The 15,194-nt window shown below is 42.3% G+C and overlaps 1 protein-coding gene across 1 annotated transcript in view; it reads right to left on the bottom strand.

The window, feature by feature from the left end:
- The window catches only part of LOC134087695 (sortilin-related receptor-like), a 43,271-nt gene extending 29,429 nt beyond the window's left edge, over nt 1-13,842 (bottom strand). Inside the window, exon 1 of the mRNA XM_062541358.1 lies at nt 13,755-13,842. Within this exon, the coding sequence (XP_062397342.1) occupies nt 13,755-13,800 (46 nt within the window). The 5' untranslated portion in view covers nt 13,801-13,842. The remainder of the gene's footprint in view (nt 1-13,754) is intronic.
- Between the last annotated feature and the right edge of the window lie 1,352 nt (nt 13,843-15,194).

The raw sequence follows: 15,194 nt of genomic DNA, 5'->3' as shown, positions 1-15,194 counted from the left end.
TCAATGCCCTGAACTACTCCCTGAACAATCCCACATTGCCACCTAGTGGACAAAAATGATAATGTCGTGATTATCTCACAAATATAAAAGGTTATAAAGAACACAACAAAGCAAAATAAACATATCATGGGGGTGTACACTACACTCTCCCCTGCTTAACTAAATGTCGTCCCGACATTTCCAGGCTCAGTTCATGTTCTATCTGAACATTTTGATTGCTAACAGGTTAGAGTCCAGTATTCAAGATACATTTCTGATGACAGATTTCACAAAACATACATCTCTTATTTCATGTCATGTGTTAAACAGTGGGTGTCATTGTGCACTACGACAACCAACTATTTTCTCCGCTGTATTCACGGGAAGTTCATCTTGACTGGCATGGGCATGACCTTTGACCTGTATTACAATCACATAGAATCTCACACTTAACACATTCTATTTACTCAAAATCTAACCACTTATCTCTGCTGTGTTGCAAGCCTATCTCAGAGTACTCATATCTAAACACATTACCTTACACAACACTTCACGTCAGTAATCCTTCAGTGTGTGATTCTAAATGTATGAACCATTTCTTGTAGTCTTATATTCAATTAAAGAATCTCTTTTTAAACATGTTCTTGTCTCAATCTATCTTAAATCAATTACATTAACATGAATTTCTGCATCCATTCTAAAACTGAATGGCATGAACTATACATTTCTAATCTAAAGCTTTAAACATTTTTTTTTTTTAACTAAATGTGGGCTGTCCCAACTGATCATATGTGAATGTTTTACGAGCAGTTCTATTTCTGAAAGGATATTGTCTTGCAGTTGATGAGGGTGGTGGAGACATCTCTTCCTCGTTGTGGCTTGCTGTCTCAAGCTCGGCCTCCTCTGCGTCTTCCTCGTGGCTTGCTGTCTCCAACTCAGCATTCCCTGTCTCTTCACCCGCGCCTGTTACTTCCTGTTCTGCTTCAGTCTCAATCACATCTTCCTGGTCTTTGTCTGCATCCGATGTCCACAGGTTCTGTGTTTCCATCCCGTCGTCTCCCTCAGGTGCTGGTGTTGCAGTCCGAGGCTGGAACTCCGTAGCATCCGCTCTGAGGTTGCTTCGGGTTTGTCTGGCGGAATCTTCTCGGGACCATCCAGAGATGCATCTCCATTCATCCTCTTCCCCGTCAGATGAAGACTCGGGTTCTCTGTTCTGTGTTGGTTGTGACTTTTTCTGTTTGTGTCGCTTCTCACCTCTTTTCTTTTCCGGAGTGTCCGTCTCCACTGGCAGGAAATCACAGGGGAGCAGCAGATTCCGATGAAGCACTCTGGTGCGACCCTGGCCATCCTCTGGTTGTAATTCATAAACTGGACTGTCTGGGTGTTTCCTCTTTACAACTACATGCACTTTCTCTTCCCAGAACGATCTGAGTTTCCCTGGCCCACCTCTCTCTGTGAGGTTCCTAATCAGCACTCTACAGCCAGGAGACAGTTCTGCTCCATGGATCTTTCTGTCATACAAGTCTTTTCCTCTTTTCCCACAAGCCTTTGCTGTCTTGGAGGCTAACTGGTAAGCCTCTTCCATCCTTCGTCTCCATTTCTCTGCATATTCTTGATGGGATGCGCTACCATCACTAGGTGGAATACCAAACATGAGATCAATGGGCAATCTGGGGTTACGACCAAAAAGGAGGTAATAAGGTGCATAGCCGGTGGATTCATTGCGTGTGCAATTGAAAGCATGCACCACTTTGGCAAGAGAGCTTTTCCAATCAGCTTTGGCTTCATCATCCAAGTTTCGCAGCATGGCCAGTAGTGTGCGGTTAAAGCGTTCCACTTGACCGTTCCCCTGGGGGTGATAAGGGGTGGTGCGAGAACCTTGAATTCCACAGTACTTTTGGAGTTCAGCAAACAGTTTGTTTTCAAATTCCCTACCCTGATCATGGTGCAATTTGGTTGGGAAGCCGAATTTAAGAATGAAATCTCCAAATATCTTTTCAGCAGCTGTTCGAGCACTATTATTTGTACACGCATACGCTTGAGCGAATCGTGTAAAATGGTCCATGACTACGAGAATGTACTCATACCCTCCTTTACACTTCTCTAGATGCATGAAGTCGATAGACACCAGCTCAAAGGGGTATGTTGTCACAATACTGGTGAGTGGTGCTCTCACTGGTTTCTGTGGCCTTTTCCGCTTCACACAGCTACAGACCTTGTTGATGTGATGCTCTATGTCTCCCTGCATATGAGGCCAGAAAAAGCGCTCACGGACCAGATGCAGCGTTCGTTCGACACCTAGGTGTCCCATCTCTTCATGCAACTCCTTCAAGATCAATGCACGAAACTTTGGAGGCACCACTAGCTGTGTTCGTGTTGCTGTCTGTCTCTGGAGCACACCATCAGCATCAATTAACAATTTAGCTCTCTCCCTCGCAAACACAGCCAACTCACCATGAGCCTTCTTCACTCTTGGCCACTGGTGCTGTGTAACATACTGTTTCACCTGCTGCAACAGTGAATCCTCCTCTTGGGCGGCTCTCAACGCTTCACGGGAGATCTGCCGACCCATATCCACCTTGGGCTCACTGCTCAGCTCTGCTATCGCTTGGTTGATGACCACTGGACACAGCAATGGCTCCTGCTCTTCCTGGTGGACGGACAACCCTTTGGAGACACTGGACAAGACTTCAGGCTGTATTTGTTGTGAACAGGTAAGCATATACTTCTCTATGTCAAGGGGCATCCTTGACAACCCATCTGCATCAGAATTAGACTTCCCTGGTCTGTACTTAATGGTAAATCTAAAGTCGGCCAGTTCAGCCACCCATCTCAGCAATGTTGCATTTAGTTTAGCTGTTGTCAACACATATGTGAGCGGGTTATTATCTGTATATACTGTAAACGATGGAGTGTAATACAAATAGTCCCTAAATCTCTCACATATGGCCCATTTCATAGCTAAAAACTCTAGCTTACCAGAGTGGAGATGGTAGTTTTTCTCTGGAGCTGAGAGGGTGCGGGAACCATAAGCGATGACCACTAGTTTTCCTTCCTGTCTTTGATAAAGCACCGCCCCCAATCCCTCTTGGGATGCATCACAATGCATAACGAACGGTTCTTCAAAGTTTGGATAGCCCAGGACAGGGGGACGGGAAAGATGATCGATCAGCTGACACAGTACTGCGCTATGCTCTTCTGTCCACGTTATGCGCTGGTGTGAAGGTACCTGACTTTGTTTTTTCTTTCTAGCTCCAGGCTTTTGTTTCTTATTTCCTTTTTGGACCTCACCGTTTGACTTCTCAGAGCACAACAGAGCATAGAGGGGCTTCGCTATTCTTGAGAAGTTTGGGATATATGCTCTGTAGTATGAGATGAAGCCCAATACTTTTCTCACCTCACCAACTGTGGATGGCTTTCTGGTTTTCATATCCTGCACTGGGGCTACTTCTGCAGGATCCATTGTGTAGCCTTCTTTTGACACAATTTTCCCCAGGAATCTGACCTGATTTTTAAAGAGCTCACATTTCTTTGCAGTCAGCTTCACCCCATGCTGCTGATAGCGCTGAAGCACTTTCCTCACATCACTCAGGTGGTTCTCAAATGTTTGACTGTGTACTAAATTGTCATCCAGATACGGTTGACAGATTTCATCTCTAAGTCCCACTAAACATTCCTCCATACTACGCTGAAACTCAGAGGGAGCGGCAGACAGGCCAAATGGGATCCGTATCCACTCGTACAAGCCCCAGGGTGTAATAAAAGCAGTGAGTGGTCTACTACTCTCTTCTAGAAAACCCTGATGGTATGCCTTGCCCTGGTCTAGCACTGAAAACCAGGCACTACCATGTAAGCTATCGAGCATATCCTGTATACGTGGTATCGGATGGCGATCTGGCAGCGACTTTTGGTTAAGCTCTCTATAATCGCAGCACAGACGGAGGCTTCCATCTTTTTTTCGTACACATACGATGGGAGATGAATAGTGTGATCTAGATTTCCTGATCCAGCCTCTGTTTAGCAAATCTTCCAGATACTCCTTAACTTCTCTATGCAGTGGCTTGGGAACAGACACATAAGTTCTTCTTACCGGTGTTGGATCTGTGAGTCTGATTTTCAGCTGCAGGGAAGGGATGATTCCTACATCGCTGTCATCTCTAGCAAAAGCTTTACACTCCTCTCTCAACATTTTCTTCACTTGACGCTGCTGAGCAAGGGGGAGATGACTCACTGTTATTGGTGGGTCCCACCTTTCTTCGTCCCCTGCTATCTCTGCGTCAGGCTCAAGCTCATCATTCCCGTTGGTCTCTACAGGCACCGCTGGAGTAGCTGGTGGGGAAGTGACAGGCTTCGCCTCCACTGGATAGACAGCTTTGACACGCTGAACCTGCCCCAACACTGTGCGTGGACTAAGGATAACATCATGACCAGTGGTATTAGTAATGGGCAATATCAAACGAGAATATGTCCCTTTACTAAGTGTTGTCATACTTTCTGACATGCTCAGACTATCTGGCCAGGAGTCTTCATCAGGCAGGAAGAGGGCTTCTTGGCTGGACAACAAGGGACCTGTTCTCACAGAGCATTTCACATTTCTCACCTGGCCAGCTGGGATCACTTCCTTCTGCCTCCCCAGCTTCACCACACCATCACTGCACTCAGGGTCACTGGCTTTCATAATTTTCACTAACATTTCTGTTTTCTTACAGTCAAAAGAGAAAGCAGTACTAACAGCTTGGGCTACTACCTCGTATGGATGCTCCACACCATTCTTCAGCAGCTGTTCAATTACATTATAGCCAATAATAGGCTCCTCCGCTGCCCCTTTCTCACCTGTGACCAGGATAGGCACTTGAAGCGCAAACTGTGGAGCTTGTGTGGGGTCTAGCTGGAACTTTACTTCCACCCATCCTCGGAAAGGAATGTCTGTCTGGTTAACGGCTTTCCCCACTAAAACGCCAGGACCAAGGATCTCTTCAGTGCTCCGAACCTTCACCTTTGGGATATGCTTCTTCCTCCAGGCATCATTGATGAGGCAAACCTGTGATCCCGTGTCCCATAATGCTTGAGTCTTCACCCCATCCAGTGAGCAGTTCACCATGCACTTGCTTCCAATGAGACGCAAAAGCTGTGAGTGGTGCTGAGGGGAAATGTGACTTACAGAGACCGATCCTGCAACTCTTCCGCCTGGGTCCCATCTCTCTGCTAGCAGTCTCTCTTCCAATCGGTGAATGCTTTCCGTGAGAATAGCTTGGGTGTCTGATGACTCGCTCAGCTGTGCTTGATTGAAGGAAGATACACCCTCTACTCTTTGGCCCGAGACATTGACTGAGTCATGTTTTCCTGTTGAGTTCTTTTGAGCTCGGCAGCCTCTTGAGAGATGTCCAGTTCGGCCACATTTGAAACAGTGGTCACACTGCTCCTCATCGCCCCTCTCTTGACACTCTCTGCATGCTCTCTTGGCTCTGCGTTGGAACTGATTAGGTGGTCGGGGAGAGTACTGGGCATTCTTCCTTAACTCAGCTACCTCTTCTCTCAGTTGTTTCACAGCATCCATCAGTTCAGTTTCTGTTTGACTTTGAGCCGTTTTTATTTTCTGACTCTTAACATTGGCTTTAACTAACATGCTGTGACGTGAGTCTGTTTCCTTGTCATCACATGTCTGGTAAGTAACTGTTTCTGTTTGCAGCTCATTCACTCTGGCTGGCTTATTTGGGATACTTTTCTTCAATTTCTGCTGTCTCTCCCAGTCAACGGCGGCAGCCTCATTAATTTTCTCTATTAATGTCTCATCAGTCACTCTTAAATCATCCAAATGAATCTTCAGCTGAAGTTTTACATCGTCACTCAATAGCCCTGTGCTGACTGACCTAAGAAACTTCTTTTGAATGAGTTCTGGGCTGTACTGTACATCTGAGCTGGCATCATTAGCAGCCGCTATGAGCCTTTCTTTGAGTTCAATTGCACGAAAAAGAAAGTTCTGAGGGGATTCTTTCGCATCCTGGGTTATGTTAACAAGTCTGTGGAACATATCTGTTGTACTATTTTCTTTAAAGTGAGCTTTCAGAATTGTCTTTAGGTGCACCATAGTCAAATTACTTTTAGTTTCCAGCATGTCACGCAAACTGAGTCCTGGAGTGGCAGCTTTAACTACAGCTTCAACTATTTCCAAATCACTATGGCCTTTGCGTTTTCCCGTATCTATTTGGTGCATAAGATTAGTATAGGACAACTTGTCCTTCTGCCCCTGCTCACCGATCTGACCATTGATTCGAAACTCACGTCTGATGACCACTTCTGGCGCGGTGGTAAGCGGAGAGGGCGTCGGAGTCGTCGGTGGCGCTGCTGGTGGGCTAGGCGTTGTCCTGCCTATTTTCTCTCTTAGCCCTTTTATTTCTTCCTCGAGCATTTTAGTTGACGACTGGAAATTCAACTGCATCTCTGCATATTGTTTTTGTAGCCGCTGTAACAATTGCTCATTCTCATCATTTTTCTCCTTATCCTTCTTCTTTCGTCCACCATCTGTTTCTCCCAACCGCTTAGCTGTCGCTACTAACTTTCGCAGATACATCTCTGCTACATCTTGTTCCTCATTTTCTACAGCTTGTTCCACTGACTCATTGATTGACCGGATCAACGTGTGCCTTTTACCTTTATCTGAAGATACTTTGGCTTGAATACACACCTCTTTCAGCTGTTCAAGCGTTAGCTGACACAGTAGCTCCGTTAGCTGATCCTGTAGCTGTTCCAGCTCCATTTTGTGTGTTCAAACGTTTTTCCTTCTTTTCTTCAAACTCCGTTTTGCATCACGTTGAGTCCCTGTTCGGGCGCCAATTTTTGTTGCACACTTGAAGAAATAATGTTTTGACAACAAGTGTGTCGAAAGTTCTTCGTTTATTTCCACTTTTCCATGAAATACATTCAGTAACACGTTGTTCTCTGTCTCGTTTTCTCTCTAGGTTTCGTTCTCTACTTAAAGGGATATTCCGCCATTTTTGGAAATACGCTCATTTTCCACCTTCCCTCGAGCAAAACAATCGATATTTACCTTGTTCCCGTTCATCCAGCCATTCTGTGAGTCTGGCGATACAACTTTTAGCTTCAGCCTAGCATAGATCATTGAATCGGATTAGACCATTAGCTTCTCGCCTGCTAGCTTCATGTTTATAAGTGACTAAGATTTCTGGTAATTTTCCCATTTAAAACGTGTCTCCTCTCAAGTTAGAAAGTGCAATAAGACCAACTGAAAATGAAACCTGGCGTTTTTCTAGGCTGATTTGACATGGAACTACACTCTCATCTGGCGTAATAATCAAGGCAACTTGCAGCTACTGGCACTACTACTGCTTGTTGTCTATGGGGACTATTTTCAGATGCTGCGTAAGATATCACTGCGCCTATGGTACGTTTGCAAGTTGCCTTGATTATTACGCCAGATGAGAGTGTAGTTCCATGTCAAATCAGCCTAGAAAAACGCCAGGTTTCATTTTCAGTTGGTCTTATTGCACTTTCTAACTTGAGAGGAGACATGTTTTAAATGGGAAAATTACCAGAAATCTTAGTCACTTTTAAACATGAAGCTAGCAGGCGAGAAGCTAATGGTCTAATCCGATTCAATGATCTATGCTAGGCTGAAGCTAAAAGTTGTATCGCCAGACTCACAGAATGGCTGGATGAACGGGAACAAGGTAAATATCGATTGTTTTGCTCGAGGGGAGGTGGAAAATGAGCGTATTTCCAAAAATGGCGGAATATCCCTTTAAGTTTCGATTTCCTGTCTGTATTCAATGCCCTGAACTACTCCCTGAACAATCCCACATTGCCACCTAGTGGACAAAAATGATAATGTCATCGTGATTATCTCACAAATATAAAAGGTTATAAAGAACACAACAAAGCAAAATAAACATATCATGGGGGTGTACACTACACTGGCTTACATTGCACGATTTTGGTCTGTTTTAACAGTCGGCGACTACTTTTCCAAAATCGGGTGGAAATCTTGCCAGTTGTACTAGAATCTCGGCGCGCTCCCGTCATCTAAATCGTTTAGTGTAAGGTGCCAATCTTAGCGGTTTTAAGTCTGTCGGAGTCAGTCTTTTTCTAGTTTTGCCGTTACGACAATATCAAACATGTTTGATATTATCGTAAGTCTTTTCAGTCGTGGCTCATGCAAATAGTGACGTGAACATTAAAAAACAATAGTGACCTCGGTCGACGAACACGAAAACGGAAGGGGCAAAATAGGCGACAGCTGTAGCCTGTATGACTACTTGTTATTTAATTTCTTATAATTTATTAGTCGGCTATTCTACGTGACAGAACAACTCTATATCTGTTAGTGATGTCACACTATCAAACAATGCTGCAGAAACGCGAAAAAATTACTTTGATATGAGTAGCCTATCATGTGAGTTCCTGTTGATGATGACGTATAGCCTAGTGCACGATGGAAATAATTTGAAGGAATCTAGCAGCAGTCTTGTAAATAGTGACCACAGTCTTTGCAAAATCCTAAAGGCTGGCTTACATTGCACGATTTTGGTCTGTTTTAACAGTCGGCGACTAAATTTCCAAAATCGGGCGGAAATCTTGGGAGTTGTACTGAAATCGCAGCGCGCTCCCGTCATCTAAATCGTTTAGTGTAAGGTGCCAATCTTAAGGCTGGCTTACATTGCACGATTTTGGTCTGTTTTAACAGTCGGCGACTACATTTCCAAAATCGGGCGGAAATCTTGGGAGTTGTACTGAAATCGCAGCGCGCTCCCGTCATCTAAATCGTTTAGTGTAAGGTGCCAATCTTAGCGGTTTTAAGTCCGTCGGAGGCAGTCTTTTTCTAGTTTTGCCGTTACGACAATATCAAACATGTTTGATATTATCGGAAGTCTTTTCAGTCGTGGCTCATGCAAATAGTGACGTGAACATTAAAAACCAATAGTAACCTTGCGCGAACATGAAACAGGAAGGGGCAAAATAGGCGACAGCTGTAGCCTTTATGATTATTTGTTATTTCATTTCTTATAATTTATTAGTCGGCTGTTCTACGTGACAGAACAACTCTATATCTGTTAGTGATGTCACACATCAAACAATGCTGTAGAAACGCGAAAAATTACTTTGATATGAGTAGGCTATCATGTGATTTCCTGTGAATGATGACGTGTAGCCTATTGCACGATGGAAATAATTTGAAGGAATCTAGCAGCAGTCTTGTAAATAGTGACCCACAGTCTTTGCAAAATCCTAATCTGAGACTAGACTGTGACTAAAAACTCAATGAATTGTCTTTAGATGTGAGAGGGTCTGAGACTGTAGTTTTTCAAAAATCTTTTCCAAATCTTTGCAAAGTCTGGCAATGTAAGGTAGGCTTTAGCGGTTTTAAGTCCGTCGGAGGCAGTCTTTTTCTAGTTTTGCCGTTACGACAATATCAAACATGTTTGATATTATCGGAAGTCTTTTCAGTCGTGGCTCATGCAAATAGTGACGTGAACATTAAAAACCAATAACCTTGCGCGAACATGAAACAGGAAGGGGCAAAATAGGCGACAGCTGTAGCCTTTATGATTATTTGTTATTTCATTTCTTATAATTTATTAGTCGGTTGTTCTACGTGACAGAACAGCTCTATATCTGTTAGTGATGTCACACATCAAACAATGCTGCAGAAACGCGAAAAAATTACTTTGATATGAGTAGGCTATCATGTGATTTCCTGTGAATGATGACGTGTAGCCTATTGCACGATGGAAATAATTTGAAGGAATCTAGCAGCAGTCTTGTAAATAGTGACCCACAGTCTTTGCAAAATCCTAATCTGAGACTGGCCTGTGACTAAAACCTCAATGAATTGTCTTTAGATGTGAGAGGGTCTGAGACTGTAGTTTTTCAAAAATCTTTTCCAAATCTTTGCAAAGTCTGGCAATGTAAGGTAGGCTTAATCTGAGACTGGCCTGTGACTAGTCTGTGACTAAAAACTCAATGAATTGTCTTTAGATGTGAGAGGGTCTGAGACTGTAGTCTTTCAAAAATCTTTTCCAAATCTTTGCAAAGTCTGTCAATGTAAGGTAGGCTTAAGGAGCAGTGCTTAATTTGTAAAGTGGGAGGTGCCGGAACGTAGCCTAGAAATCTAGACGCACCCTGGCAGCCAAAAACATTTTTGCCTAGCAGGATGGTCTAGGGTCACTCTGTTGAGGCCAAGCCTGCATTCGACTCCAGGCCAGCCTATCCAATCAGAGCGCTCTATCTGTTTTGACACTAGGGTGGTGTAGTCAGCTATTAAATTAAACTTGGCAGTTTGTGGCACCGCTACATTTTGGCGTAGTCGGCAAGATTGTATACTAGCGGAGACAGATTTTCCACTTTTCTTTAACTTGAAACAAAACAAACTAGTTCAGAATGGTCTGTGTTGTCTTTTTATGAGTTTTCTTGCTTCAGAGGCAAAGCAGCAGCCAGCAGACGGTGGTAGCAGCAAACATCCTTGTAACAACGTTTCTGGTGAGTAAAGTCAACACTGCGCAACCTGCTGTAAGCTTTGTCATATACTAAAGCCTATTTTTTTGCACTAATAATAATGTCGACCCAAATGGAAGAGGAATTGCAGCAGTTGAGAGATGTTGTGGCCAAATTGAGGGCTGATAATGAACGTTTTCAACGTGAAAGGGCTACACCTAGGCCGGCACTAGCTCTAGTTCATCTACAAACCCTGCACAGGCCAATATTCAGACTACAAAGCGGTTAATATCTCTTCCTCTGGAGAAAAGGTGCCCCAGTTCAGGTATTAGTATAGACGAGTGGTTAGACTAGGGTTTCTCAACGGGGGCGTTTGGACAGTGTTGGGGTGTGAACGAGGCAGCATACGTGAATCACTGTTATTCATCTAAACTTTTAAGCCTCTGACTACACATACAGTGTTCATTTGAATTTTTAATAAAACAATGTGTTGTGCAAATTATTGAATTAATGTCAATGCTACTAGTTGTTTCTCTAACTATAGACCGCAGACCAGCACCCGCCGTGAACATGAACACTGCAGGTGCGCGGAGCCAAAGAGTGAAATTGTTCCAGGCGCTTCATCTGATTTGCAATTGATCAAGGAATCGCGGACCGACAGAAAAAGAAAACAAAACGTTTCTGCAATCAGGAAATACTTGCTATTTTGGCGTCTACAAACATAGAGACAGGCAATTAATTGGTGATATGAGCGTTCATTCAATGCATGCATGTGCTAGTTTACGTGAGAGAAACAGAAACCACTCAATAACGTTGGTAGCAAAGCTCCGCTGCAACCGGTTGGAAGGCTATGTAACATCATTTAATAGAACGACGTTGATTCTTCCAACGTGCATAAAAACAGAGCAGAGACTATACAATACGCAGTCTAGCATTGCGTACTGTTTAGCCAAAATTTAATATAACATGGCCAAAAGCTCCAAATCAGTGATTTATGCCTATCTGCTCCGCCATTTTCCATACACAAAGCTGGTGTTGTGTTTCCTGAATCCTTAGATTCAGGCATTTGAATTAAATGTCAATTTTTCCCATTTGCCTACTAGTGTATGATGCTTGCATGAAGGAAAACAATGGCACCCATATAATCTCAAAACAATGGCACCCATATAATTGCTATTGTTTTGAGAAACATTTTTCATGCAAGCATTATGCAACCATGCAAAAGCAATGAAACTATTGTAATAATATTTTACATTAGTAAAGCAGTTCACTGATGTGCATGTTTTCACCAACATTTTGTGAACAATAGCACTTTAAATGTTGACTGTTTTTAAATGCATGTACAAAATAGCATAACAATAATAATTGTGATAATGATAATCCTAATGATAATTTAGGTGGGCCCTATGACCCCAAAGTCTACCATGACCGGGCCTCAGGTCAAAAAAGTTTGAGAAAGACTTGTCCTACCGTCTCTTACACAACATATTAATTAATCATAAATAATACCAGCAGAAATATATAATAACTATACTTAATTCCTTTTCTGCAACATAGGTTGCATCACTCAAGAGAGACTTCTGTTTCAGTTTTTTTTTACCAAAAACTGCCAAATGAAGATCATTTGGAGGGGGAGGCTCGGGGAAGAGATTAGGCACCGCCCAAGGGAGAAGAAATCATGGAAATCTTGCAGGACTTGTATGATTGTCCTGAGTCATATATGTGGCACTGCAGGAAGCTTTCTTTTCCCGTAAACAGCAAGAGGGTGTAAACAGGAAAAATATACAAACCATATATTTTCATTTATATACGTGTTCTGTCTTTGCCCGGTGCTCCAATGAGGTTGTGTTGGACTAGTTTATTATTGACCATCTGACTCCATTATGGTATAAAAGCTATAGCCACGCTGCCGATGACTATGAAATATCAGTCTACAATAAATACTATGTATTTGTAGCCATGTTCGTTTACGCATAACATAAAATGCTACACTTTCTGAATATTTTGGTGAAATTTTAACGTTAATTCATGTGCATTTTACTACAAGTCTTCAAGAAAAGTTGAATTTACTCACCAAATGCAGAAGATTTACATCACGTCACTCACGGAGAGTTCGTCACTGTTGAGGGACAATCTGCATTTCTCGCATTAGGCATTTTTAGTGCACGTAACTTAAATGCTTGCTTAAAGGAACACTTCACCGTTTTTTCATATTAAACTATGTTATTCCCTTAATTAAGACGAGTTGATACCTCTCGTGTTTCAATGCGTGCACTCACTGGCTCTGGCGCGCGGCGCAACTTTGATAGCACTTAACTAGCCCAATGCATTCATTAGGATCCAAACAGAGCTGAAGTTAGAAGCAACCAAACACCTCCATGTTTTCTATAAAATGCAGTTACATGAATAGTCACACGACCAAGTATGGTGAGACATTTCTAAGCAGCAGGTAAGAGGAATAACTATAGTGTGGCGGAGTAACATTGGGAGCACTTAGACTCTGCGCAGTAATATCCTCACTCCAAAGTGAAACTGACAGTGCAAGAGTGAGGATATTACTGCGCCACACAATAATAGACATGATGTCAACTCAACATATGTAGCCTACTCCCAATCATCCGTAAATTGATCTAAAGCGCATTTTACTCCGGATAATCCCTTTAACATCAGGGGTGCTAATAATTGTGGCACACATGATTTGATGTAAAATAATTATTTCTTTAAGCTTTTTTTCATTGTGGGCCTATATTATTTTGAAATTTTTTTTTTTTTTTATTAGAAGCTAAAGAACACATCCTAACCAGGGGTGCCAATAATTATGGAGGACGCTGTATGTAAAGGAATAACATTTTGATGTTACAGTATGTACAGTATCAGTATGACAGTATAAAATAACCTAACCAATGATACCTTGTGGTGGCATTTTCAATAGAATGGTTGGACAATCTCTTCAAGGTGGAAAGGCAATGGCTGTTCACTTAACAAGAGCTTGCCATCATTCAAATTTCTGTCTACTTTTGAGTTTTTCAAAAGACTAGGTCTGAGAAAATGACCAAATGAAATAATAAAAATAAAAACACTAAAACTGCTGTGTTTTATATAAAGTACATCAGTGTGTTGCAGGTGATATGAGAGAGTAATTTAAATGGTGGTTGTGTGTTTAGTTTTGTTGTAAGAATTTCATTTTTAGAAAGTAGTGTTATGTTTTGTTTCATTTTCATTTTCAATTCTGAAAAAAGTGTGTAAGCAATAGGCAAAAACTGTACACATTGACAATACAAATTATAGCTTTTTGACTGACAGGTCTGACTGAAATTAGTACCTACCTGTTTCAGCCCAGATCAACAGCAAACAAGCGGCATAAATCTTCATTTTTTTCTATGTGAAAAATGTGAAAAACACAGATCCTCTCACCACTATCCAGTCAGAAGAAAAGAGAGACCTGAAAGCATGCGGCGCTTGTGATATGTGTCATAAATAGCGTTCAGAGTGCTTCCTCTTTCTTCTCTCATACCATCTTCCACACTCTCAGAACCCTATTGAGTTCTGTAGTGTTTTGTATCTGACAATACAGCACTGTCATAGCGGTATGCTCAAAGAGTCCTCACACTGAAAAGGGACAGCCTTGCCTATTATTATGACCGCTTCGCAGCAAAGTGGCGGTCAGGTTTCTAGGTATATGTTTATAGGTTTAGTCAGAACCCCCCCCCCCCCCCCCGCCAGACTGGACCCCCCCAAAAGGAGGGTATTGCAGACAGTTTTTGGGGAATATCTCGAGAGCCGTAGGGTCTAGAAGGACCACCTTTTTTGAATGTTGGTCTTAAGGGGCCATGTCGACCCATCCAATAACCACTCATTTCATATAGCGCCACCTAGTTAAACATGAAAAAGCAAAAATTAGGTGTTGTAATCACAGGATTTTCAGACTTGACATGGTCAAAACTAAACAAAATTGAAACTGTAATATCATTATGACACCCTCTGAATGCACACCAAGTTACGTGGAGTTCCGTTCATGGGGGGCCATACAATAAATTAATTTATGTTCCTGTACACTAACTGGCCTGTAGGTGACCGGAGACAGTTTTCTGTGAATATCTCGAGAGCCATAGGGCCTAGGAGGACCACCTTTTTTTATATTGGTCTTTAGGGGCCTTGTCAACCCATCCCATAACCATTCATTTATTACATGTAATGCACCACCTAGTTAAAAATGAAAAAGTAAAAATGGTGTAATCGCAAGCATCTCTGGCTGACATGAAGAAAACTGCACGAAATTGGAAGCGTAGAATCATTATGACACTCTCTGAATGCATGGCAAGCTTCTTGGAACTCCGTTCATGGGGGGCCATACAATACATTACAGTTTTTTTCAATCGCTAACAAGCGTTTGTCCATTCATTTGACACTTTTTCAAAACTCTAAACACAGACTCTCACCTACAAAACACAATTGGCCAAATGGATAATTTTCCTCTCAAAAGCACATCCCATGTTCTTACACCACATTTTGTTACAGTACATATACACTAACTCGTCATTTCTCTGCACACACTAACTTTACCAAAACACTGGAAACCTGACTCAAAATGAAGTTATTTTGTCAAAGAATGAAGCTTGTTTTCACTTCACAAGATACATGCAGTCAATCAGAGTACACTAGGTTTCAAAATACTGGCTACTGTTGACATTTCAAAAACTGTATAGACATTTATGTTTCAGTTTTACAGGTATTTGCATGCAAAACATGCAATCCAGCATTTTTAA

This window comes from Sardina pilchardus, chromosome 7, assembly GCF_963854185.1.
Source record: "Sardina pilchardus chromosome 7, fSarPil1.1, whole genome shotgun sequence".
Classification (NCBI taxonomy): domain Eukaryota; kingdom Metazoa; phylum Chordata; class Actinopteri; order Clupeiformes; family Clupeidae; genus Sardina; species Sardina pilchardus.
Note: the sequence above shows the minus strand (reverse complement) of the source record. Positions and strands in the feature narration are given on the sequence as shown.